General features: G+C 38.9%; 1 protein-coding gene across 4 annotated transcripts in view; it reads right to left on the bottom strand.

Annotated features, from left to right (window-relative positions):
- LOC131137422 (F-actin-uncapping protein LRRC16A-like) overlaps positions 1–26,270 on the bottom strand; it is an 87,302-nt gene that overhangs the window by 37,347 nt on the left and 23,685 nt on the right. For all 4 annotated transcript variants that reach the window (XM_078798320.1, XM_078798321.1, XM_058085366.2 and 1 more), the window contains exons 3-10: positions 25,898–25,948; positions 15,355–15,414; positions 11,267–11,388; positions 8,649–8,743; positions 8,455–8,525; positions 8,291–8,364; positions 8,141–8,216; positions 1,044–1,132 (exon numbers count right to left, since the gene is read on the bottom strand). In XM_078798320.1, coding sequence (XP_078654446.1) covers positions 1,044–1,132; positions 8,141–8,216; positions 8,291–8,364; positions 8,455–8,525; positions 8,649–8,743; positions 11,267–11,388; positions 15,355–15,414; positions 25,898–25,948 — 638 coding nt within the window. The remainder of the gene's footprint in view (positions 1–1,043; positions 1,133–8,140; positions 8,217–8,290; positions 8,365–8,454; positions 8,526–8,648; positions 8,744–11,266; positions 11,389–15,354; positions 15,415–25,897; positions 25,949–26,270) is intronic.

Here is a 26,270-nt window from a genome sequence, read left to right as displayed (position 1 = left end):
TGAAAATATTGCTGCATTCATTTTTCCTTCTATCCTGACTAGTCGAATAATGGAGGCCACTGTGCTCATTGGGACCTTCAAAGCAGCAGAAATTTTTCTGTATCCTTCCCCAGATTTGTGCCTCAAGACAATCCTGTCTCGCAGGTCTACAGACAGTTCTTTTGACTTCATGCTTGGTGTTTGTGCTCTGACATGCACAGTCAACTGTGGGACCTTATATAGACAGTTATTATATTTCCAAATCATGTCCAATCAACTGAATTTACTGCAGGTGGACTCCAATTAAGCTGTAGAAAGATCTCAAGGATGATCAGTGGAAAAAAGATGCACCTGAGCTCAATTTTGAGCTTCATGGCAAAGGCTGTGAATACTTATGTAAATGTGATTTTTTTGTTTTCTATTTTTAATCAATTCAAAAAAGTAAAAAAAAACCTTTTTCACATTGTCATAATGGAGTATTTTGTGTAGAATTTTGAGGTAAGAGATTAATTTAATTCAGTTTGGAATGAGGCTGTAACATGACAAAATGTAGAAAAAGTGAAGCGCTGTGAATACTTTCCGGATGCACTGTATTAATCATTTTAAAATGATTAAAGCTTTTGTTCCCTTACTGTACCTTGTGACATTAAAACCGAGGTGTGATTATAGCATACCATTACAGCCCTACTGGTAAGATAAAAACAGTTTATTTGAACTGCACTTGTGGAAACTTTTACAATAAAATCCAAAATTGGACTGTAAAAAAAGACATACATACAAGGGTGTCACGAGATGAGAGTATACAATAGGCACTATGAGAACAAGACGAGATCTAACAAGAGTACAAGGAAGACTACTTCCGACAAGATTTTGGAGTGAGTTCATTCATCCAAAAAAAAAAAAAAAACTTAACAGGGATGAAGATTAAAGATTGTTTTTGTCTTTTTTTCTATTTTTATGGGACGAATTAAACGACAAAGACAAACAGCTCCACCCCTAATTTATTATTTAATTACAAGATGTGTCCCAAGTCTTTTATTTATGGTGTTTACATTTATACTCACGTTTTAAGCCCTGCGTTATCTAGCACCAACTCCTCGAGTCTACTGGAGCGAGACACCACCCGAAGGATTTGTTCGCACACATCTGCAGACTTGGAACAAAAACACAAAAAATATAATGTCAGTAACACATGACCTTGGAGGTTGTATGGTATTGTATTGCCTTTAATGCAAGTCAGACATTCAATGCATGTTTCCAACTTTGCTGCTATATTTAGCAAGAGTATTCAAAAACGTGACCAGTGACAGATCGAACAATTTTCTGGCATTATCGGACACTTTCAGTCTTCTCAACAATCAGCGGATCCTGATTATTTGTGAAGCACACAAAAAGAAGTGACAGAAGAAAACGACATTTTGGTTTTGGTTTTCATGGACCCACAAAAGTTACGTGTACACGTGGTAATGGTTTTATTTCAATTAAAAATGCATCAGAGTACAATTGAATGCATCACATAATCAGTTCACAGTTCCACAAGTCCAAAAGAAGTAGGAAGAAGCAAAGCTTATTAAATCCTGCCCCTCCATCTGGTACTTTTACAATCAGTAACTGTTACATTTGTTCACTTCCTGCTTTCCTAAAAAAAAAAAATTAGATTTTTTTTTTAATTTTTAATTTTTTGTCCCATACCGAAGTACAAGGTGATATGAGCATCCAATGCCATAATGGGTACCATAGTAAGTGTCAATATAGTGATATGTATAGCACATCATGACTGGTTCAAGACTCTTCATCCTTGTATTTAGCAAACATCAACTGCTTGTATTGTTTCTTGAATTGGCTCATCGTTGTGCATTGTTTGAGGGTCTTACTCAATCCATTCCATAGTTTGATTCCACATACTGAAATGCTATGGCTTTCCAACGTAGTCCTAGCATAGAAGTGTTTCAAATGTACTTCTTCCCTGAGATCATATTTCTCCTCTCTTGTAGAGAAGTATTGGATGACATTTTTAGCTAATTGGTTATTTTTAGCCTTATGCATTATTTTAGCTGTTTGAAGATGAACTCTATCAGCAAGTTTAGAAATAAGGAGTTAGTATGTTCTGTGTAGGCGGCATTATGAATTATCCTTACTGACCTTTTTTGCAGTACATTTAGCGAGTGAAGATTGCTTTTATAGTTATTAGCCCATATTTCCACACAATAAGTAAGATATGGTAGAACCAGAGAGCAATAAAGAGTGTGGAGTGATTTCTGATTGAGAACAAATTTAGCTTTGTTCAATATTGAAATATTTCTGGCCACCTTATGTTGTATATTTGTAATATGAGGTTTCCAGCTCATATTTTCATCTATTGTGATCCCCAGAAATGTATTTTCCTTCACCCTTTCAATGTCTACACCGTCTATTTGTATTTGCTGGTACGTGTCCTTTCTGCTGTTACCAAACAGCATGATTTTAGTTTTATTTAGGTTCAAGGACAATCTATTATCATCAAACCATCTTTTTAGTGTGACCATTTCTACGTACTCACTCCAGATGATAGTTGTGTCATGGCAGATTATGCAAATTAGACAATGATGTCATCTAGCGCCCTCTGCCACAGTTAGATTGCAGTGTTGTGGTAAACAAGAGTTGAACCTAATCAAAGGCCTCACTCTATTAATCCCAAATAATTATCACGCTAATCAACAAAGTAAGCTCTGAGGCAATAATGTAATTATAAAAATTAAAATGCAATTAAGCAGAATAACAGAAAATGGAAGGATTCAAGGTCAGAAAACAAGATACATCCTAAGAGTGCCCCCAGGAAGTGCTACCCCGTGTTTTTAATAATTACCAGTTTTTGGCCTACAGAATGATCTGAAGTCTACACTCACCTCCTGATACGACACCCCTTGGGACACATGGTTTCCTATTCCAAATTGCAGAGAAATCTGTCCTTCTCGGTTAATTAAAGCAGTACTAAGCAGTGAGTTAAAAATGTGGTACTTTAATGTGGTAAAGTAGCCTTACACCAGAGGAGACACCCAGGCGGGAGCTAAAGCACTCATATTTAGACAGAATGAAATATTCAGCAGTGGGATGTACATGCCCTACCTAGATGTTCACTGACCCACTTCACTGTGTGCTGTCTACCCACACTTGTCATAGAGATGCTTTAATACTTGCTTTCAAAACAGTTTTCACAGTCAATCACTAATTATCTGCATCGATACAACATTTTCCATCAGAATACCACAATTGTGGTGTTTGGTATTCTTGGTAAACAGTCCTGCTATTAGAAACTGCTTCTCCGGGGGCCAGCGGAGGCCAAAAACACTGGCAACATTGTCCCGCACAGGGCGAGAGCAAAGTGGGCAGGAAAGGAGGAGGGCGGAGAAAACAGAGTTGAGGGACAAAAAGATGGAACAAAGAGCCTGTTGTACCACATGTTTACGCCATGAAGCTGTGTTTTAGACGGGAGGATTGAGAGCGGTAGATGGCGGCAAGCACTACCTCAACTATTTAGTAATCGTTTAGTAAGATATTTTCCTTGGGCGCTGGTCTGAATCAATGACATCATACATGCAAGTCACACTTTGTATGCATGCTGCTCCACCTATCATGAGGTCATCTTTTATCTGTTGTCCTCCTACCCTCTTCTTATATCTCTGGTTCAGATCAGCAATCTGACTGCAACACAAAATAAACACTGTGATTGTGTAAAGGGCGAGCATTGTAATTACCCATTGTGATGCAGATCATACGTAAATGTGATGGCAGTAGTTGACAAAACTTCTCTTATTCATTTTCAAATGTATGTTTTGATGTTTGCAGGTATTTCATTTGAAATAAAAGGCTAATCATGTTGTGGTTACAAAATGACAGCAGTGGGGGGGGTCATGCTGTCCTGTGAATAGATTTATCATGAACATCAATTCTGATTCAGTGAGGAGAAGGCTTGTGTTTCTCTTCGATCTGATCTGCTTCCTGAAACTGACCCCCCATATGGAATGGATTGAGTAAGACCCTCAAACAATGCACAACGATGAGCCAATTCAAGAAACAATACAAGCAGTTGATGTTTGCTAAATACAAGGATGAAGAGTCTTGAACCAGTCATGATGTGCTATACATATCACTATATTGACACTTACTATGGTACCCATTATGTCATTGGATGGTTATATCACCTTGTACTTCGGTACGTGACAAAAAATTAAAAAAAAAATTAAAAAAAAATTAGGAAAGCAGGAAGTGAACAAATGTAACAGTTACTGATTGTAAAAGTACCAAATGGAGGGGTAGGATTTAATAAGCTTTGCTTCTTCCTACTCCTTTTGGACATGTGGAACTGTTAACTGATTATGGGATGCACTCAATTGTAATCTGATGCATGTTCAAATGAAATAAAACCATTACCATTACCATATTTCTGATGTTTAGTACTTCTTGCTCTCTTTCCCTTTGTAGTCTTTTCTTTTTACTATATTTACTGGTATAGGTGCATTATACTGATACTATTTGGCTACAGGCACTGAAAATATCACTGGAACCGCATCCATCCCGTGATTTTGTATATGTGTGGTATTTTTTGTTCAATTTTGTCCATTCATCCAGATGGTCTTGATGGGTGCATTCATCCATACTGCTTAAAGAGCTAAAATGATTCTACACTTAAGAATGCCTTTATGGACCAGTGCACAAGAGAAAAGAGCCTTCCTCACACTGGTTCCAGGAAGCATAGCGGGATTCAGGAGGTAGTCTCCGTTAGGTGTTTGTCTTGTCAATGTCATAACAAAGTATAAACATAGTAAATTAGCATAAAACAATACAGAACCGGCAAAATATAGGCAATATGTAAATATGTAAAGTATGCATACCTGCATAACTGACCAGTAAAAAATTGGTATTGGTATCAGCTAGAAAATTATATCACATATCACAAGTGAACATGATAAGAATTATGTATACATTTGATCTTTGACCTCCTTTACCTTAGAAGTTAAGATAAGCTGTTAAAATATGAGCTGGAAACCTCATATTACAAATATACAACATAAGGTGGCCAGAAATATTTCAATATTGTACAAAGCTAAATTTGTTCTCAATGAGAAATCACTCCACACTCTTTATTGCTCTCTGGTTCTACCATATCTTACTTATTGTGTGGAAATATGGGCTAATAACTATAAAAGCAATCTTCACTCGCTAAATGTACTGCAAAAAAGGTCAGTAAGGATAATTCATAATGCCGCCTACACAGAACATATTAACTCCTTATTCCTAAAATCACAAATACTTAAACTTGCTGATATAGTTCATCTTCAAACAGCTAAAATAATGCATAAGGCTAAAAATAACCAATTAGCTAAAAATGTCATCCAATACTTCTATGCTAGGACTACGTTAAAAAGCCATAGCATTTCAGTATGTGGAATCAAACTATGGAATGGATTGAGTAAGACCCTCAAACAATGCACAACGATGAGCCAATTCAAGAAACAATACAAGCAGTTGATGTTTGCTAAATACAAGGATGAAGAGTCTTGAACCAGTCATGATGTGCTATACATATCACTATATTGACACTTACTATGGTACCCATTATGTCATTGGATGCTCATATCACCTCCTACTTTGGTATGTGACAAAAAAAAAAACAAAAACAAAAAAAACAATTTTTTTTTTAGGAAAGCAGGAAGTGAACAAATGTAACAGTTAGTGATTGTAAAAGTACCAGATGGAGGGGTAGGATTTAATAAGCTTTGCTTCTTCCTACTCCTTTTGGACATTTGGAACTGTGAACTGATTATGGGATGCATTCAATTGTAATCTGATGCATGTTCAAATGAAATAAAACCATTACCTTTACCAAGAGTGATGCTTTAACAACCCATGAAAATGCATGAGGAATGACTGAGCTGACCTTTGACCTGAGCCATGACACATTCCATGTCAGCTATTACAATTGCTTTAACGTTGAACAATAATTATAATTGTGTATAACTGGTAGAGTGATAACTGTCGGGGAAAAATAGTATACATACCGTATTTTTCGGACTATAGGTCGCACTTTTTTTTTCATAGTTTGGCTGTTCCTGCGACTTATAAATGAAAAAAGTGTTTATGTTACATAAACACTGGACACCTTTTCTGTTCATGTTTATTTTTCGTGTAGCTGAATAAGCATTGTGTTAGCATATCTTACACCTATTCAGCCTGTTCTCTATTATTTTATTAATGTTAGAACTTGCTTTGGTCAAGTAGTTTGTAAAATAAATTACCCGCAAAAAATGCGACTTATACTCCAGTGCGACTTATGTATGTTTTTTTTCTACCTAATTATGCACTTTTGGCATTGTGCGACTTATTCTCCGGAGCGACTTATAGTCTAGAAAATACGGTAATATAAGGCAAAAGTTGTGTAACTGCTTCTTGGTAATATATTGTCGAAATACAGTACATAGTAGATGATACTTCCTCCCAAAATGTGTCCATTGGAATAATTGAAAAAACACTGGCTGAAACACAAAAGGTCTTAGTGACCATCTAATACCCACTAATCCGGGATAGAAAAGGCGCACGTTAAACTCTTGAGCCCCCGCAAGCGTTTGAGCCTAAATACGCGCATGGCAGGGTGGTGAGGAAAGGGATTAAAAATTCAATAGAAAAGGAACTGGCAATGACAGAGGCTCCAGATAATGGTTTGGACCGGGGGAAGCCGAGTGTGGTAACTGGTGAGATGGCGTGAAGCCTGAAGACAAGACGGTTGGTAATGGAGGCCTGGAGGGGGGCAAGCAGCCTGAGACATGAAGCCCCTTTGTCTCGTTCTGATTTTGGAGTCTTATCACATGGGAACATTGGACTCATCCTCACAGTCAAACAGCATGGGGGGGGGGGGGGGGTGATGTAGGGAAACAAAGGACACATAACCATACTGAGTGATGCTTTTAGCTATGCACAATGTTTTGTGCAGTCAAATAGGTTGCAGAAAGAAAAACAAGTATGAAAAACAAGTTAAATGTGGAGATGTGTTGTGAAATTATTTTTTACTTTCGTCCAACAAATTGAATTCATGTATTTTTCCTTCTCAGAGGAGAAAACCCAAATAAATCCTTAGAATTAAATGCTACGTGCAGTGAAAATCATTCCAGCAGTTTCTGCTTAATCCTGCTGGAAGCCACACCGACACAGACATGAGTGAAATTTTAACCTTCTTGGCAGGGATGATAATACTTGTATATAGGCTAGGACTGGATAAACAGCCATGTCATAGCTGCAACTCTTTTGGAATACAACATTTTTTATAAATAGACAAGGCAAATAGCTAAAAAAAAAGTAAATAAAACAAAATCTTATATCTGCATCGAATTATATAAATGTTTAAATAGCTGCATAGCTACAAGTGTGAGCACAAGGACATTTATAAAATTGACTGAAAACGCACATTTCATATTTCAATTTGACTAGTTAAACTAACCTAGCAATCTTGTGACAACCAATAATAGTGGTGAAATATATGAAGAACTACCAGGACGTGATAATAAACCTAAACAATTCAGCGGCACGGTGGTCGAGTGGTTAGCGTGCAGACCTCACAGCTAGGAGACCAGGGTTCAATTCCACCCTTGGAAGTGTGGAGTTTGCATGTTCTCCCCGTGCATGCGTGGTTTTTCTCCAGGTACTCCGGTTTCCTCCCACATTCCAAAAACATGCTAGGTTAATTGGTGACTCCAAATTGTCCATAGGTATGAATGTGAGTGTGAATGGTTGTTTGTCTGTATGTGCCTTGTGATTGGCTGGCCACCAGTCCAGGGTGTACCCTGCCTCTCACCCGAAGACAGCTGGGATAGGCTCCAGCACCCCCGCGACCCTCGTGAGGAAAAAGCGGTAGAAAATGAATGAATGAACGACAGTCTGTCACGGTTTTACCAAAACACAGAATGCTATCATCTCCACCAAGGCGGAGCTGCAGCACTAGACTGTGAGCAGAGCCAGAATCCCAAAAACAAAGTCCCACTTCACCACATGATTGCCGCCTTTTCCACTATTTGTGGACATAATGGAAGGGCACCTTAATTTATAGTCAGCTAGCAAAAACGAATGAATTGTTGTTTGGAGTCCTTGGACCAACAAACGCATCATCAGTGACAAGAGAAAAGGACCTTACCAGTTTGTAGTCCTTAGTGGCGAGCTTGGTGAACCACTGGTTGAACTCGAGCACAGCAATTATGGCCACCAAGTCTCTAAGGAGCAGCGACGAAAAAGTCATATTCATATGCTGAATTTTGCACATTGAACATGATTCTAAAAAAATCACCTGTTCTCAAGATGGCTGAAGTCCTGCAAGTTAAGTTCTCTGGTGTCCTGTGTCAAATAGATGGTATCAACGTCCTGGCATACAAAGGACATGAATGCATATATTAATACAGCTATCCTACTTGTGAAATATTTGACATTGTGCAAACAAGAATGAATACTCACCCACTGAACCTCTTCTCTGTATGGCAGCGACAACCAATCACAAACACACCTGTACATCTGTGAGAAGCCACCTACACCACAAAAGTCAGAATGAGCAAAAATGCAGAAAAAGACAAAATATTTTTCCACAACCTGACACACAATTTCATCAAAATTCATGATGTAGAAGCTCTTTGACATCCTCTACTACTTACCACATGGTCCAGGGTCAGGTTTATTAGTCTCCCACATGGTCTGGAGAGAGGTCAGCCTGTCTGCAGGCTCCACACTGAGTTTCTTCATCACTTTACTGAAGTGAGAAAAGAGCAACATTATTATTCGGTATGACATTTTTTCCATTCCGTTTTCAGTATATTATTTACGGGACGATAAAATGACAGTACAGTCTGAATCGATACTGAATCCATCCCGATCCAGTGCCAATCTTGACTTCATATTATTTGTGAGATTTTAGCTGGGTGAGCATCTAAAAGGATGTTTTGGTTGTTGGTTTACCAAAGATGGTAAAGAACCAGAAATGGAACTTTATGCAATGTGGGAAAACGATATTTATGTATGTCTCTGACTGGCTGCTCAGTTCATTCATTCATTCATTTTCCACCGCTTATCCTTACGAGGGTCACGGGGGTGCTGGAGCCTATCCCAGCTGTCTTCAGGCGAGAGGCACCCTGGACTGTGGCCAGCCAATCACAGGGCACATATAGACAAACAACCATTCACACTCACATTCATACCTATGGACAATTTGGAGTGGCCAATTAACCTAGCGTGTTTTTGGAATGTGGGAGGAAACCGGAGTACCCGGAGAAAACCCACACATGCACAGGGAGAACATGCAAACTCCACACTTCCAAGGGTTCCAAGCTCAGTTCATTATGGCTTAATCAACAATCATAATAAAAGAACAGAATTAAGCTTAATTTAGTGTTTATGGCAATAGACTCCATCAATTACATTATTAGACTCCACTACAGGGGTCTCAAACACGCGGCCCGCGGGCCAAATGTGGCCCGCAGGACACTAGTTTGAGGCCCCCGCCTTGATAGGAAAGTTTAATGTTAGTGCGGCCCGCGCAAGTTTGATATGGATGCTGTATGGTATCATGTACCCAGAAAAAATTATTACGTTTGATTAATGTTCATGTTAAAGGTTAAATAACTGTTAATAGTTATCCTCCCTATCCGTGTGGAAGTGGTAAGTGTTTGGCTATTTAAGTTTAAAGGAAATAACTTGAAGGCTACCGTTTAGGTCGCTAGCTCTCTAGTTTGCGAGTTAGCATGTGTCTCAAGACCCTGCAGTTGCGCAATATGTTGTAAATTTAAAAAAAGTATAAATGTGACTATAGTCGTGTTTTGTCATGTCTACAGGGCTCTAATAATGCTTTGTTCATTTTAATCTGAAAAAAAGAATTTGTCTACCCACCAACTAGTATATGTGGTTTCTGAAGTTTTTATTATTTGCCGTTTTATTATTATTATTATATTTATTTATTTATTACTGATTGATTGATTTTCTTTATTTGTTTATTTATTTTTCATCTTATTTTGTGCAGAAAAATAAAAATGAAGATATTTGAGAACAGTGGAATGTTTTATCAGAGCTTTTATTGTAGAAAATTGGAACCAAAGCACTGAAAAAGTTTGTATATTTTTCTGTTTTTAATAAATGCATTTTTTTTTGGGGACAACCTGATGCGGCCCAGCCTTGCCTAGACCCTAGCTCCAGTGGCCCCCAGGTAAATTGAGTTTGAGACCCCTGCTCTAGTACTTTATTACAATACTTTTAAAAATTGTCTCAATACTAATCTAGCCAGATACATTAAAGAACCCTACTGTTCCTATTCTGACACTAGATAGCAAACAGCAAAGGGTAATTCTGTACATAACGCTCTGCCGACCATGTGTGACAGGAACCCTTAAAGCTTAGCAATTTAACACGGCCCATCTGCGTTTTATACCCTGTTTGAATTTAAAAGTGATGCTATCAATCACCTAGGAGGAGAAAGGAAATGTATGACATGTTAGCTTCTTTCACGCTGCCCATAAAGGCTGGCTTTTTGTACGTGGTGGCAAGAGGGTTTAAGGTCCTGTCCACAAGGCCTTAAATGTATGTATGTATGGTGCTGTAAACATTCAACTTTTATATCAAGGCGGGGGCCTCAAACTAGTGTCCTGCGGGCCACATTTGGCCCACGGGCCGCGTGTTTGAGACCCCTGTACTAGAGTCTAATAATGTAATTGATGGAGTCTATGTATTGTCATAAACACTAAATTAAGCTTAATTCTGTTCTTTTATTATGATTGTTGAATAAGCCATAATGAACTGAGCAGCGGCTGCACGGCGATCGAGTGGTTAGCTCACAGACCTCACAGCTGGGAGACCCGAGTTCAATTCCACCCTCGGCTATCTCTGTGTGGAGTTTGCATGTTCTCCCCATGCATGTGTGGGTTTTCTCCGGGTACTCCGGTTTCCTCCCACATTCCAAAAACATGCTAGGTTAATTGGCCACTCCAAATTGTCCATAGGTATGAATGTGAGTGTGAATGGTTGTTTGTCTATATGTGCCCTGTGATTGGCTGGTGACCAGTCCAGGGTGTACCCCGCCAGTTGGGATAGGCTCCAGCACCCCTGTGTTGGCTAGTCATCAGAGCTGGTCATGTGACCGCCCAATGACAACATTGTTGTCGGCTTCCACTGTATATGTTTACTTTGGATTTTTTTTCTATGATAATTTAGTAAATACATTTCACGCTCAAAGGATACAAACACAAGGCAAACGGAACATAATCACTTAAAAGTAGGTCGGACTTACCTGGGTGGAAGACTGGGACATATTCTAAGTAGACAGTTCCCGACATGGGCAACAACCTCATTCACCTCGTCTGTGGAGAGCAGCTTCAGAGAGAAGGAACCTCGCTCATATTCTATAAACAGCTAAAGAGACACAAAATGTTCATTTAAAATTTCAGATAGTTGACAGTATAAGTAATGATAAGAGACAAATCTATTATATGATTATGTCCATTTGAATTTTATAAGCCTTCCTATTACTATGCGCTGAATCTATCCACACTAATACTCTATCCGTGCAGCTACAATTGAAGTAATGACCTTTACCAAGATGGGCTAACCATTACAGGGTTGACCGCAATTATGCAAATGCACAGGAATGCATGTCACCTCTGCCGGTCGAGATTAGCATAATCCTTGCAAGATTGTATTCAACATCCGTTTACGATGCCGCTTATTCTCAACAGGGAAGATCATTACTCCAAATATTAAGAGGACTGACATCTTTTCCAGATGAGTAGTAAAAAGGTTGAGCTGCAAGAAGTTGGTTCATTGACAGATTATCATATGCTATACAGTAGATCATCCTAACAGTTCAAAGCCAAACCAAAGAGGATCTGCAGATGAAGAAGGTTTTACTCTCACAATCTTTACTCGTACAATCTGAGCAATATATTTTTGGTGGAGTACTGTAGGATACAACCTGAACTTTCACATGATAAGTAGTATATATGTTTTTTTTCCGCAAAAGTTTTTTTGTTTGCATTGCTCTTCCATGGACAACGATGTGTTTGGTGCCTTAGAGCCTTGGGGATTTCTGCACAACTCCCAGTGAGAAATTCTCCTGCCTCCAAAGCCCTCGCACTTGTGTGCCAATGGTTACAGAGTTCAAGTGAGCAAGTAAGCTCCATACAGACATACAAAATGATCACACAATCCGCCCTGCTCTCAACATAGCATCTAAACCAGGGGTTTTAGTTTGAGGCCCCCGCCTTGATATGAAAGTTTAATGTTTGATATGGATGCTGTATGGTATCATGTACCCAGAAAAAATTATTACGTTTGATTAATGTTCATGTTAAAGGTTAAATAACTGTTAATAGTTATCCTCCCTATCTGTGTGGAAGTGGTAAGTTTTTGGCTAATTAAGTTTAAAGGCAATAACTTGAAGGCTACCGTTTAGGTCGCTAGCTCTCTAGTTTGTGAGTTAGCATGTGTCTCAAGACCCTGCAGTTGCGCAATATGTTATAAATAAAAAAAGTATAAATGTGACTATAGTCGTGTTTTGTCATGTCTACAGGGCTCTGTTAATTTTAATCTGAAAAAAATAATTTGTCTACCCACCAACTATATGTGGTTTCTTAAGTTTTTATTATTTGCCATTTTACTATTATTATTATATTTATTTATTACTGATTGATTTTCTTTATTCTTGATTTGTTTATTTATTTTTCATCTTATTTTGTGCAGAAAAATAAAAATTAAGATATTTGAGAACAAAAAACCAAAGCACTGACAAAGTTTGTATATTTTTCTGTTTTTAATAAATGCGTTTTTTTTTGTGTTTTTTTTTTTGAAAACCTGATGCGGCCCAGCCTTGCCCAGACCCTAGCTCCAGTGGCCCCCAAGTAAATTGAGTTTGAGACCCCTGATCTAAACGCTTCATTTAGACAATTTAGGGAATGCAGACTGGGGCCTGCCAGAAATATATTTGAACCGCCACAAATAGGTTTGGTGCTCACTCATAAACACATTATAATGTAACTGGTCTGCCAGAGAATAAGACGACAGATATAGTGGGATCAGTGTTGAAAACGTTGTGTGCTATGTCCTATGCAGCGATCGTTTTGAGCTGAAAAATCGGAGGTACAGTGAAGAAAATAAGTATTTGAACACCCTGCTATTTTGCTATTTCTCCCACTTAGAAATCATGGAGGGGTCTGAAATTTTCATCGTAGGTGCATGTCCACTGTGAGAGAGATAAACTAAAAAGAAAAATCCAGAAATCACAATGCATGATTTTTTAACAATTTATTTGTGTGATACAGCTGCAAATAAGTATTTGAACACCTGAGAAAATGAATGTTAATATTTGGTACAGTAGCCTTTGTTTGCTATTACAGAGGTCAAACGTTTCCTGTAGTTTTTCACCAGGTTTGCACACACTGCAGGAGGGATCTTGGCCCACTCCTCCACACAGATCTTCTCTAGATCAGTCAGGTTTCTGGGCTGTCGCTGAGAAACACGGAGTTTGAGCTCCCTCCAAAGATTTTCGATTGGGTTCAGGTCTGGAGACTGGCTGGGCCATGCTAGAACCTTGATATGCTTCTTACGGAGCCACTCCTTGGTTTTCCTGGCTGTGTGCTTCGGGTCGTTGTCGTGTTGGAAGACCCAGCCACGACCCATCTTCAATGCTCTGACAGAGGGAAGGAGGTTGTTCCCCAAAATCTCACAATACACGGCCCCAGTCATCCTCTCTTTAATGCAGTGCACTCGTCCTGTCCCATGTGCAGAAAAACACCCCCAAAGCATGATGCTACCACCCCCATGCTTCACAGTAGGGATGGTGTTCTTCGGATTGTACTCTTCATTCTTCTTCCTCCAAACACGCTTATTGGAATTATGACCAAAAAGTTCTATTTTGGTCTCATCTGACCATAAAACTTTCTCCCATGACTCCTCTGTATCATCCAAATGGTCATATGCAAACTTAAGACGGGCCTTGACATGTGCTGGTTTAAGCAGGGGAACCTTTCGTGCCATGCATGATTTCACATCATGACGTCTTAGTGTATTACCTACAGTAACCTTGGAAACGGTGGTCCCAGCTCTTTTCAGGTCATTGACCAAGTCCTGTCGTGTAGTTCTGGGCTGATTCCTCACCTTTCTTAGAATCATTGAGACCCCACGAGGTGATATCTTGCATGGGGCTCCACTCCGATTGAGATTGACCGTCATGTTTAGCTTCTTCCATTTTCTAATGATAGCTCCAACAGTGGACCTTTTTTCACCAAGCTGCTTGGTAATTGCTCCGTAGCCCTTTCCAGCCTTGTGGAGGTGTACAATTTTGTCTCTGGTGTCTTTGGACAGCTCTTTGGTCTTCGCCATGTTACAAGTTAAAGTCTTACTGATTGTATGGGGTGGACAGGTGTCTTTATGCAGCTAACGACCTCAAACAGGTGCATCTGATTCAGGATGATACATGGAGTGCAGGTGGACTTCTAATGGGCAGACTAACAGGTCTTTCAGGGTCAGAATTCTAGATGATACACAGGTGTTCAAATACTTATTTGCAGCTGTATCACACAAATAAATTGTTAAAAACTCATGCATTGTGATTTCTGGATTTTTCTTTTTAGTTTATCTCTCTCACAGTGGACATGCACCTACGATGAAAATTTCAGACCCCTCCATGATTTCTAAGTGGGAGAAATAGCAAAATAGCAGGGTGTTCAAATACTTATTTTCTTCACTGTAAGTGTAGAACTGCGATGAAAAAACTCTGATGAAAAAAAGATCTCACGTCTCATCTTCGGAGCTAACGAGTGACACTTGGAACATTGGAGCAAGGTTTATAGTGTGTCAAAAAAATCCACTATGACCAATGGGTTTCAAAAGGCTGGACTACTTTGTGATAAAGAGGACGGCTCAAGCTAAAGGGCTTATTTGGCTAGTGACAAATGGTAGCGATGAAGGAGAGAGAGACTGACAAAGTGTGTGACAAAGGAATTATGAGGGTATTCAATTCTGATGCAGAAGAAGACAACTTTAGTGATTTAAGTTGAGGAGGAGGATGACTTAACTGCGATAAATAACTTTTCTGGTAGGCTACTATTTAACTAGCCTATTGGATACACCGTTTGCCGTTGTTTAACCAGCTGTCAAAAGTTTAAAAAATATTTCTGTGTACTAAATATATTTTATGATGTAGATGATGATGATGCAGTCTATTTTTTCTCTGTAAACGGTGAGCTCTGAAGTCCAAAAATTACAGTAATCTAATCAAAAAAAAAAAAAACCTGTCGATAAAAAAAAATAATAAAGCGACAAATTCAAGAGTATGCCATGAATACATTGCAATCCTTTGGGAAACACTGAAAGCTTCTGTACCTGTGTTGGCTTGTTGCAAGCAATTCCCTGGATCTCCAAGTAATTAAAGGAATGTTCCACCTAAAATAAAAAAAAAACAGAAATTCTGATGAAAATATATTCTGACATTCAAAAATTATTTGACCATACATTAAGGGCAAAAGAATAAAATATTCATGTGGATGCTTGTAAATGCACCGACTTGAATTGTTTCAAATGTTTGCGTGTGTGACATAATGAGTATGTACTGATAGCAAATTGTTTCTAATAACAAGACTTGACAATCACAGTGTCTGAAGAATGTGATCAAAGATGTCTGTTCCATAATTAATAGGTTGAGATAGTCACTTCTTGTTTCTCTTGGGCACATTACATTAACCATGAAATAAAACACGCTTTAATGGATAGAAGGTAATATAAGATATGCCTTTATTCGTCCCTCAGTGGGGAAATTTGCAAGAAGGCACATTGTATGTGTAAAGCAGAACCATAATTCAGTAAAATGATTTGTTAAAAAGGGCAATTCAGGAAAGACAAAAGACACTTTGACAGCACTAGAGAGCTCCTTCAGCGATAGACTGCTTCACCCCAAGTGTGTGAAGGAGCGATATCGTAGGTCCTTTCTTCCTGCAGCTGTCAGACTGTACAACCAGCACCGCTCCCAATAGTCAGGTCTCGACAATAACGATGTACCGATGGCCAGGGGCAAGTTAAAACAAAATTCAGGCAAGTAAATCCAATCAGTGATATTCCCGTCGGGCAAGTGTACTTTGGCATACCATACTGTAAAGAGGTTTTTTAAAAGCGTTTTTTGTTAGGCGTTGGTAAAACACGGACTGCGTAATTCCGGTGGTAATTTGCAAACCAATCCTTGCAAATCTTGAAATGGACCAATCAGAATCGTTTATTTAGACCGTGATCCGTGTTTTACCCACACCCGTTCTTGTTCGCAATCAACCAATCAGCGATGGTTTGACTATGAAAACATCTATCATGGCGTCCCTGCCAACATGGTCTAATTCTTCAACAACTTGTGAAGGAAAACAGCAAAAAGTGATGAACCAGTGCCTCCTAAACAAGTATTTTATTAGCGGCAGCAAATCAAATGATGGCACAGGTGAGTGAATCACATTGCTGTGACAATTTGAAGTGGTCACAATGAAACACCACCCATTAGATCCAATACCAAGTGCTGATTTTGCACAAGCTACAAAATCTAGCGCTTCCATTTCTCTGTGTATTTTTCTCACCTTTGCTTCACAAATTATTGTTTGACCGTTGAGCATTTTTTTCTGGATTAAAAACACTTTACTAGTACACAAATGTGTCTATTCAATAATGTTTCATTGTGGTGCACAACTTATAAATATCACTGCTTACTACGACTACGATGTGTAAGGTAGTATGGCATGCCATGTTAACATATATCTCCACATAACCACAAGAAATGATAATCATTTAATCTTTATTTGAGATTCTCATGTGATGCCACAAAAATTAGATGATATCATTATGGCAGTCTTTTCATTTTACATGGGGCAAGTTCGGGCAAGTAGTTCTCACCTTAAGGATTCCCCATGGGCAAGTCATTTTTGTTTTTAATGTAGAGCCCTGAAAAGACTTTTTACTGCAATACATTGTTTTTTATATTCAGTATAGTTACTCCAAACTCCATTAACTGTGCAATATCTGATCAAGCTCCACATGCAATATTAAGTGCAATATATTGAGTTCTAAGTGAAGTATTTCTATAATGCCTCATATTAACTCACTAGCAAGATATCATAGTGTATAGACTGGTCATATATTTCATCTCATTTAATACTTGGGTTGTTTATATTGTTTATTTTTTTATATTGTGTATTTTGTACTGCTAAACTGATTCAGTACTGCAAATTTCCCCACTGAGGCATGAATAAAGGCATATCTTATCTTATCTTAAGGACAACACACAATAATGTGACAGTGGGAAAATCCCTGTGTCTAGAAAAATGCCTCAGACTGTTTATATTACTGGAAGTAAGCAATATTCCCGCACTTCCATCTTCCACATACACAGTGCCTGAAAGCAGGCCAGGCGAGGGCAGACAATTCCAGGTGGGAGCTGACTTTCTTAGGATTGGAAAATAGATTTTTTTCCTAAAAAAATATGCTGTGTTTTTTTGACCAAAAACACTTGTATTTGGTAATGGTTTAATTTTACTTGAACATGCATCAGGTTACAATGGAATATATCACCTAAATCAGAGGTAGGGAACCTATGGCTCGGGAGCCAGGTAGGGCTCTTTTGATGACTGTATCTGGCTCTCAAGCATTTCTTACCACAATAAAAATGTATTTTTGCTAACATTTTAAAGTAAACCATCACAGAAATGACTGTTAAAAATAATATTCAAAATCAACAACTTTCTTATGCATTTTAATTCGTCCATCTATATTCTGCTGCAATACGGCCGACCATATCTATCTTTCCTGATATTTTCCAGGTCAAACACCATAACTCGATTATTACTGGGTAATGCGGTAGTCTACCTCGGTCATTGAGATGTCAACATGTAAATATAAACTCTTCTCCTTTAGTCAAATAGTCACCTCGCTAAAGCTGCAGAACCAAGCCTTCTGGCAAAGATGGCCAAAAGAATGAAATATACTGAGTATGGTGCAAAATTATGCAGCAGCAGAAGTTGTATTAATGGCAACAAGTATTTGATTTATTATTAGACACTGCGCTGCACGTGTGCTGGCCACACCCCATTGGCGTGCAGTAGTGTGCCTGGTCTACGTAATTAGAGCCCATTATCTAAAACTGTTGGTCTTACATAAAAATGCACACATTTTATTGCATTCAATGTTTAAAAAAATGTGTATGGCTCTCACAGATACACATTTTAAAATATCTGGCCTTCATGGCTCTCTTAGCCAAAAAGGTTCCCGACCCCTGACCTAAATCAATTCACAGTTCCATATGTCTAAAAGGAGTAGGTAGAAGCAAATCTTATTCAATTCTATTCCCACCCCCTTTGTTTGTTTAATGCTGTGGCTTTTTAACGTTGTTCTCGCACATAAGTGTTTCAAGTTTAGTTCTTCCCTGAGGTCATCTTTCCCCTCAGTTGTAGAGAAGTATTGTTTTTGTAGAGAAGTATTGAGAAGTAAGACAACTGCAGGGTCTTGAGACACATGCTAACTCGCAAACTAGAGAGCTAGCGACCTAAACGGTAGCCTTCAAGTTATTTCCTTTAAACTTCAAAAAAAGCCAAGAACTTACCACTTCCACATGGATAGGGAGGATAACTATTAACAGTTATTTAACCTTTAACATGAACATTGATCAAACGTAATAATTTTTTCTGGGTACATGATACCATACAGCATCCATATCAAACTTGCACGGGCCGCACTAACATTAAACTTTCATATCAAGGTTGGGGCCTCAAACTAGTGTCCTGCGGGCCACATTTGGCCTGCGGGCTGCATGTTTGAGACCCCTGAACTAAATCATCCCAAACTCTACAGCCACTTGTCAATGAACTGCTCTGCTGGGAATAATGCATAATGGGAAGAAGTTAAAATAGCTGCATTTTTTTTACTTTAAACTCGTATTGGTATTGTCTTGTATATTTCTGAGCTACCTTTTGAGTGTTAAGTTGTTGTGCGATGATTTTAGCCTCATGATGAGTCAGACTGTTATATTGAGTAATGACCTTCTGCAATTGACGATGTGTTGACAAGCTCATCATGAGTTCCCTTATAGCTTGTGACTAGTTCCTGCCAAAGAAAGCCCTCCCATTTTCTCACTGACTTGCGAGAAAATGGTAATGTTATATTTGAGCACTTTGGTTGTGCTTCATCTGTGTTTGTCTGTGCAGGAAGCAGCTGATTGGCCCCACCCCTTTCCGGAGCATATCAATGGGTGCAGGTGTGCGCTGCACAGTCTCCCCCCCGTTTCCCGGTTTCCACCTTGCCATGCTCCAGGGTCTCTCAGCTGCTTCTTGCTGTCTGCCGGCTTCATGCTGAGCAGCAGGCTAGTTTTTGTGCGTTCTGCTTAGTTCTTTTGTTCTAGTTTGTCCTGGTGTTACCGGCTGTCCTGTTTTTGGTTTTCGTTCTGTTTAGTGGGTGGCAGGACGGCAGCCCTGTACAGGGTTGACCTATTCACCTCACCGTCCTTTTGTTTGTTTGGGCCGGCACATCACAATGTTTTCTTTGGGCACGGGATTCTCATTTCATAAAATTTGATTAACTTTTTTCCACTTCCTGTGTCCTCGTTAAATATGTTATGCAACAGGTAATACATTAGTTAAATTAATAAAGTTTACTAAAAAAGTAGCGGCTTATACACCGAAAACTACGGTACAAACTAGTTATTGATTATCTGCTAATCAACTACATTACACACATGCAACTGATTTGCATAATCACACAAGCGCAGCCAATCAGTAACAAAATATGAGCTCAGATTTTTGTAAGCATTCTATCAAATTCCTACCAATCTATGAGACAGAACATCTTTTTTCAGGAGATGATGCATACCATATGGCACATATTATTGTGTGTGATGCAAACATATCTATTTTTGCCATGGAATCGCAACTGATACTCTGCCAATGTTGCAGCAACATGCTGACACATCCTACGTGCCCATGCCAAAAGCAAAACATCATGCTGCGAGATGACCGAATGCATTAGTGTTTGCAAGGCTCATCCATTTGTTCATTGTCCACCTGTCACTTTACTAACAAGGGAAAAGATACATGAAGATGAAGACTGCACAGGTATATGTAACATATATGTAACATATGTAACGTGGAAGAATAATTGTGTTTGGGTATAGATCAGGGGTCTCAAACATGCGGCCCGCGGGCCAAATGTGTGATGTGGATGCTGTATGGTATCATGTACCCAGAAAAAATGATTACGTTTGATTAATGTTCATGTTAAAGGTTAAATAACTGTTAATAGTTATCCTCCCTATCCATGTGGAAGTGGTAAGTTTTTGGCTATTTAAGTTTAAAGGAAATAACTTGAAGGCTACCGTTTAGGTCGCTAGCTCTCTAGTTTGCGAGTTAGCATGTGTCTCAAGACCCTGCAGTTGCGCAATATGTTGTAAATTAAAACATAAAACATAATTAAAACATATAAATGTGACTACAGTCGTGTTTTTAATCTGAAAAAAATAATTTGTCTACCCACCTTAAGTTTTTATTATTTGCCATTTGTTATTATTATTATATTTATTTATTTATTACTGATTGATTGATTTTCTTTATTCTTGATTTGTTTATTTATTTTTCATCTTATTTTGTGTAGAAAAATAAAAAGTAAGATATTTGAGAACAGTGGAATGTTTTATCAGAGCTTTTCTTGTAGAAAATTAGAACCAAAGCGAAATATTTTAAATTTTTTTGTTTTTAATAAATGCGTTTTTTTGTTTTTTTTTTGAAAACCTGATGCGGCCCAGTCTCACCCAGACCCGAGCTCCAGTGGCCCCCAAGTAAATTGAGACCCCTGGTATAGATGCAGTCAGGCTGTAAGGCCTTGAGAGCTACCAAGAGCAGTCGCGGAATCTACTGTAAAACACACAAACATAGAATCTCATCAAGAAAATGGGGAGAATAAGGGAATCCAAGTATAGAAAGTGAATGAGATTTTAGACACTCCAATCAAAGGAGCAACCAACACCCATTAAATTCCACCAGCAGATGGTTTTCCAGATACTTATCAAACATGTAGTGTTCTTTCTCTTATGTACTGTTCTGACTCCTCTTTTATTTGATCAAAGCCTAACAGCTAATCTACATTTGTTGTTGGCTCATCAGCACTGCAGTAAAGATTTCTCGTTTACAAAAAATAAAAAATAAAAATACATTTTACAAGATGCTTTTGTAAATCAGAATGGCGGGTGTCGTCTTCTATGGCTGACCAGCAAAAAGCCACATTGTATATTCAATCTTAATAAAAAAAATCTGATATTGGGATGTGGGCTGCACGGTGGACCAGTGGTTAGCGCGCAGACCTCTCAGCTAGGAGACCGTGCATGCGTGGGTTTTCTCCGGGTACTCCGGTTTCCTCCCACATTCCAAAAACATGCTAGGTTAATTGGCCACCCCAAATTGTCCTTAGGTATGAATGTGAGTGTGAATGGTTGTTTGCATATATGTGCCCTGTGATTGGCTGGACACCAGTCCAGGGTGTACCCCGCCTCTTGCCCGAAGACAGCTGGGATAGGCTCCAGCACCCCCGCGACCCTCGTGAGGATAAGCGGTAGAAAATGAATGAATGAATGAATATTGGGATGTAGCACAGTATTTGTATGGCTTAATATAGAAGACAACAAATTATTTGGAATATGTGGTCACACTTTAATGTGCTATCCTTCCTTGGCTCCAAATTACACCTTTTTTACCCCCAAAATTAGCAATGGTGATCTTACAGAACAAATTGCACAAGAAAACGTCTAAATTCTTCACAATCTTGAGTTAAAATTAACTAAATTATTTCCGATTCTGTCTAGCCAGAGAAAGCTGGGAACAAACCTGCTTCATTCATTCATTCATTCATTTTCTACCGCTTTTCCTCACAAGGGTCGCGGGGGTGCTGGAGCCTATCCCAGCTGTCTTCGGGCAAGAGGCGGGGTACACCCTGGACTGGTCGCCAGCCAATCACAGGGCACATATAGACAAACAACCATTCACACTCACATTCATACCTATGGACAATTTGGAGTGGCCAATTAACCTAGCATGTTTTTGGAATGTGGGAGGAAACCGGAGTACCCGGAGAAAACCCACGCATGCACGGGGAGAACATGCAAACTCCACACAGAGATGGCCGAGGGTGGAATCGAACCCTTGTCCTCCTAGCTGTGAGGTCTGCGCGCTAACCAATAGACCGCCATGCCGCCCACAAACCTGCTTATTATATGTAATTCTATATATCCGTTTAGTTCAGCTGGGGTTGCAACTAGTCACCGATCATTATTGTTTTTGCTCATACTCCATTTTCATCTTCATTGTTTTTGCTTCACTTATCCTGGAGCTCTTGTTATTTGTATGGTGGATGCATTGCATTCATCTTCGATAGCTGTTATCTTGTTGCCAGGTATTATTCTCCTGTCTGGATGCTTTTCCTCTTTCCACCTCCTATAGTGAGCTGTGCCTCTTAGCCTATTTGTTTTTTTTTGGTGCTTTTCCATTTTTGTATATGAAGCACTCCGTGTGAGCAGACATTGATTTAAATAAAAGACTCTATCGAACGGTTATTTCTGTGTTTAACGCTGACTCAAACAACAGCAAAACACAACATCACACAATATGCACAAAGCAGAAACTGGATTAAAACAAATATTCAGCTGCAGGGGGGACATCCTCCTTTGAAAGGCCACGTTAAGAACGAGACATTGTAGGCTATGTTGACCTTTGACACAGTGTGGAACGGAGGAAGGAATGACGAGACCAAAAGTAATCTGCACTGAGCAAAGGGTGAGAGTGAAAATGCTGAATGGAGGGCTTAAAAGGACAGAAGAGCAAAGGTAACTGTGGAAAGAGTGGAAGTGGATTATGGATCTGCTTCTTTCCTGAGTGGCCCATAAAGCAGGTGTCTAAAAGAACGCACAGAGAGAAAAAACTTGCACTGCTCAAATAAACAAATTTTTGATTCACGACGAGCAGAAAATAGGATCAAACTTGACTGTTGCAGGTGTATATATATCACTTGTCATGGAACAAATCAATCACTTTGAATTGTCCCTGAAGGCAACATATTGACCGGAAAGAATACAGCTGTGTGAGGCACCGCTGTTGAGTATTTCCTGGAAATGGTACAAGCCATGATGCAATGGCGATGTCATCAGTTGACCCAGTATGCTTATCAACAGGCAATTTGAAAATGAACATCATAAAAAAATACAGAGAAAGAGAAACAGCAACCAATATTGGCTGTGCAGCTTTCATTAAGGATGAAGACTATTGAATGCTAAAGGGGTCATGGATTCAGTGCACTGTTACAAGGAAATATGAGAGGGGACAAGATAGCTTATCTTTCCAGACCAGCATGGGACAATATTTTAAGAAGATAGAAATCTTGCGTATTGTGAACCCAGTGTCCGGTGACACCCTATGTCCAGGAGTTATTTAGTTGCTATACTTTTCTCTTGGACATGATACTATGTCTAGGATTCTGCTAACTACTTCAGGGCTCTACATTAAAAACCAAAATGACTTGCCCATGGGGAATCCTTAAGGTGAGAACTACTTGCCCGAACTTGCCCCATGTAAAATGAAAAGACTGCCATAATGATATCATCTAATTTTTTGTGGCATCACATGAGAATCTCAAATAAATAAAATAATACTGTAGCGTTGCGTGTGTGTTGTATTCCGGGCTGTAGTTTCATGCATGGACGCTGGGGGGCAGTCATGTTCAGCTCGCGGTCTTGGAGCGGGCGTTTTGGGACCAAAGAAGAGGAACGAGAGGGAAAAAAAGAGAAGTTCGGTTGCCGTGCGCCCAGCTAGTTAGTTAAGTCTGCAACAGGCCAGTAAGTTGTTTTTCATGCTGCCTTGGAAATAAAAACCATGCAACGATAGAGGTTCATCACTTTTTGCTGTTTCCTTCAGAATTAGACGATGTTGGCAGCGACGCCATGATGGATGTTTTCGTAGTCAAACGATCGCTGATTGGTTGATCGTGAACAACGGGTGTGGGTAAAACGCGGACTGTTGATTACGGACCGCGGTCTAAATAAACGATTCTGATTGGTCCATTGCAAGGATTGCTTTGCAAATTACCACCGGAATTACGCAGTCCGTGTTTTACCAACACCCAACAAGAACCGCTTTAAAAAAAACTCTTGGCAGTATGGCATGCCAAAGTGCTCTTGCCCGACGGGAATATCACTGATTAGATTTACTTGCCCGAATTTTGTTTTAACTTTCCCCGGGCCATCGGTACATCGTTATTGTCGAGCCCTGTACTTGTCAGCCTTATATATGCGCCCACCACTTTACCGAGGACAGCTTTGCTACACATCTTCAAATCAAACCTGGACTTAATAATGTTTTGTGCTTTTGACGAAGATGCCTTTCATGCACATACTAACAATAAATAATATGGTAATGGTTTTATTTCATTTGAACATGCATCAGATTACAATTGAATGCATCCCATAATCAGTTCACAGTTCCACATGTCCAAAAGGAGTAGGAAGAAGCAAAGCTTATTAAATCCTACCCCTCCATCTGGTAAAATCAGTAACTGTTACATTTGTTCACTTCCTGCTTTCCTAATATAGTTTAAGGTTTTATTGTAATTTTTGTTCACGTATCGAAGTATATACGAGGTGATATGAGCATCCAATGACATAATGGGTACCATAGTAAGTGTCAATATAGTGATATGTATAGCACATCATGACTGGTTCAAGACTCTTCATCCTTGTATTTAGCAAACATCAACTGCTTGTATTGTTTCTTGAATTGGCTCATCGTTGTGCATTGTTTGAGGGTCTTACTCAATCCATTCCATAGTTTGATTCCACATACTGAAATGCTATGGCTTTTTAACGTAGTCCTAGCATAGAAGTGTTTCAAATGTACTTCTTCCCTGAGATCATATTTCTCCTCTCTTGTAGAGAAGTATTGGATGACATTTTTAGCTAATTGGTTATTTTTAGCCTTATGCATTACTTTAGCTGTTTGTAGATGAACTATATCAGCAAGTTTAACTATTTGTGATTTTAGAAATAAGGACTTAGTATGTTCTCTGTAGGCGGCATTATGAATTATCCTTACTGACCTTTTTTGCAGTACATTTAGCGAGTGAAGATTGCTTTTATAGTTATTAGCCCATATTTCCACACAATAAGTAAGATATGGTAGAACCAGAGAGCAATAAAGAGTGTGGAGTGATTTCTCATTGAGAACAAATTTAGCTTTGTTCAATATTGAAATATTTCTGGCCACCTTATGTTGTATATTTGTAATATGAGGTTTCCAGCTCATATTTTCATCTATTGTGATCCCCAGAAATGTATTTTCCTTCATCCTTTCAATGTCTACACCGTCTATTTGTATTTCTGCTGTTACCAAACAGCATGATTTTAGTTTTACTTAGGTTCAAGGACAATCTATTATCTTCAAAGCATCTTTTTAGTGTGACCATTTCTTCTCTGACCTTTCTAATGATTTCGTCTGTACTCCCTCCAGATATATATATATATATATATATGTAATATAGACACTTTTAAATAGGGTGACACCAATGGAACTATCAGCAGTGACGTAAAACAACCCACTACTCGAGAAGAGTCATAAGCATAAACTCTAGTCCAGGGCTGTGCTCTGTCATTACAGCTTTGACCATGTCATACATGAGCATGCCCAGACTGAACACTGATGATATGATGTAATAACAGCCCTTGAGACCCTGAAACACCATAGTTAAATTTGCAAAACACAAGTACAAATGTAGAAAAACGATGTGATGGACAGACTTCTGAATGCATTTGTTCTTAAGTTCAGATGAAATTTTTTTGTTTTTTTGTGTGTATATTTAAGGTTCAACGTCACCTTACCTTGGTGGGAATACGTGCAGTCAGGAGGTATGCTCGGTGAGACGCAAGAGCCTAAGAGGGAACAGAGGGGGGAAATAATGAGGGGCTGTAAATATACACTCTGTAGCAGTAAATACACAGTGCGAACAACAGTAAAAAGGAAGTGACACAGATTACAAGAAAGCTCCTTCTGTTGACTCATCAGGATGAAAATGCTTGTGACTTGGAAAAATAGCGTCAGAGAGAAAAGAGCAGATTTTTCAAATCAACATTGTCTGTCTCTTTGGCTACGTTCACAGAGTATTATCATAAGGCTGATTTAGATTTTTTTTATTTAAAAAAACAATTCATTTTATGTGGTCGTTCAGATTACAATGTACAATGGAACTCAATA

This window comes from Doryrhamphus excisus, linkage group LG17 (assembly GCF_037039965.1).
Source record: "Doryrhamphus excisus strain RoL-2023G ecotype Guam linkage group LG17, RoL_Dexc_Guam_v1.1, whole genome shotgun sequence".
Lineage (NCBI taxonomy): Eukaryota > Metazoa > Chordata > Actinopteri > Syngnathiformes > Syngnathidae > Doryrhamphus > Doryrhamphus excisus.
The sequence above is the reverse complement of the archived record's forward strand: the minus strand, read 5'-3'. Positions and strand labels throughout refer to the sequence as shown.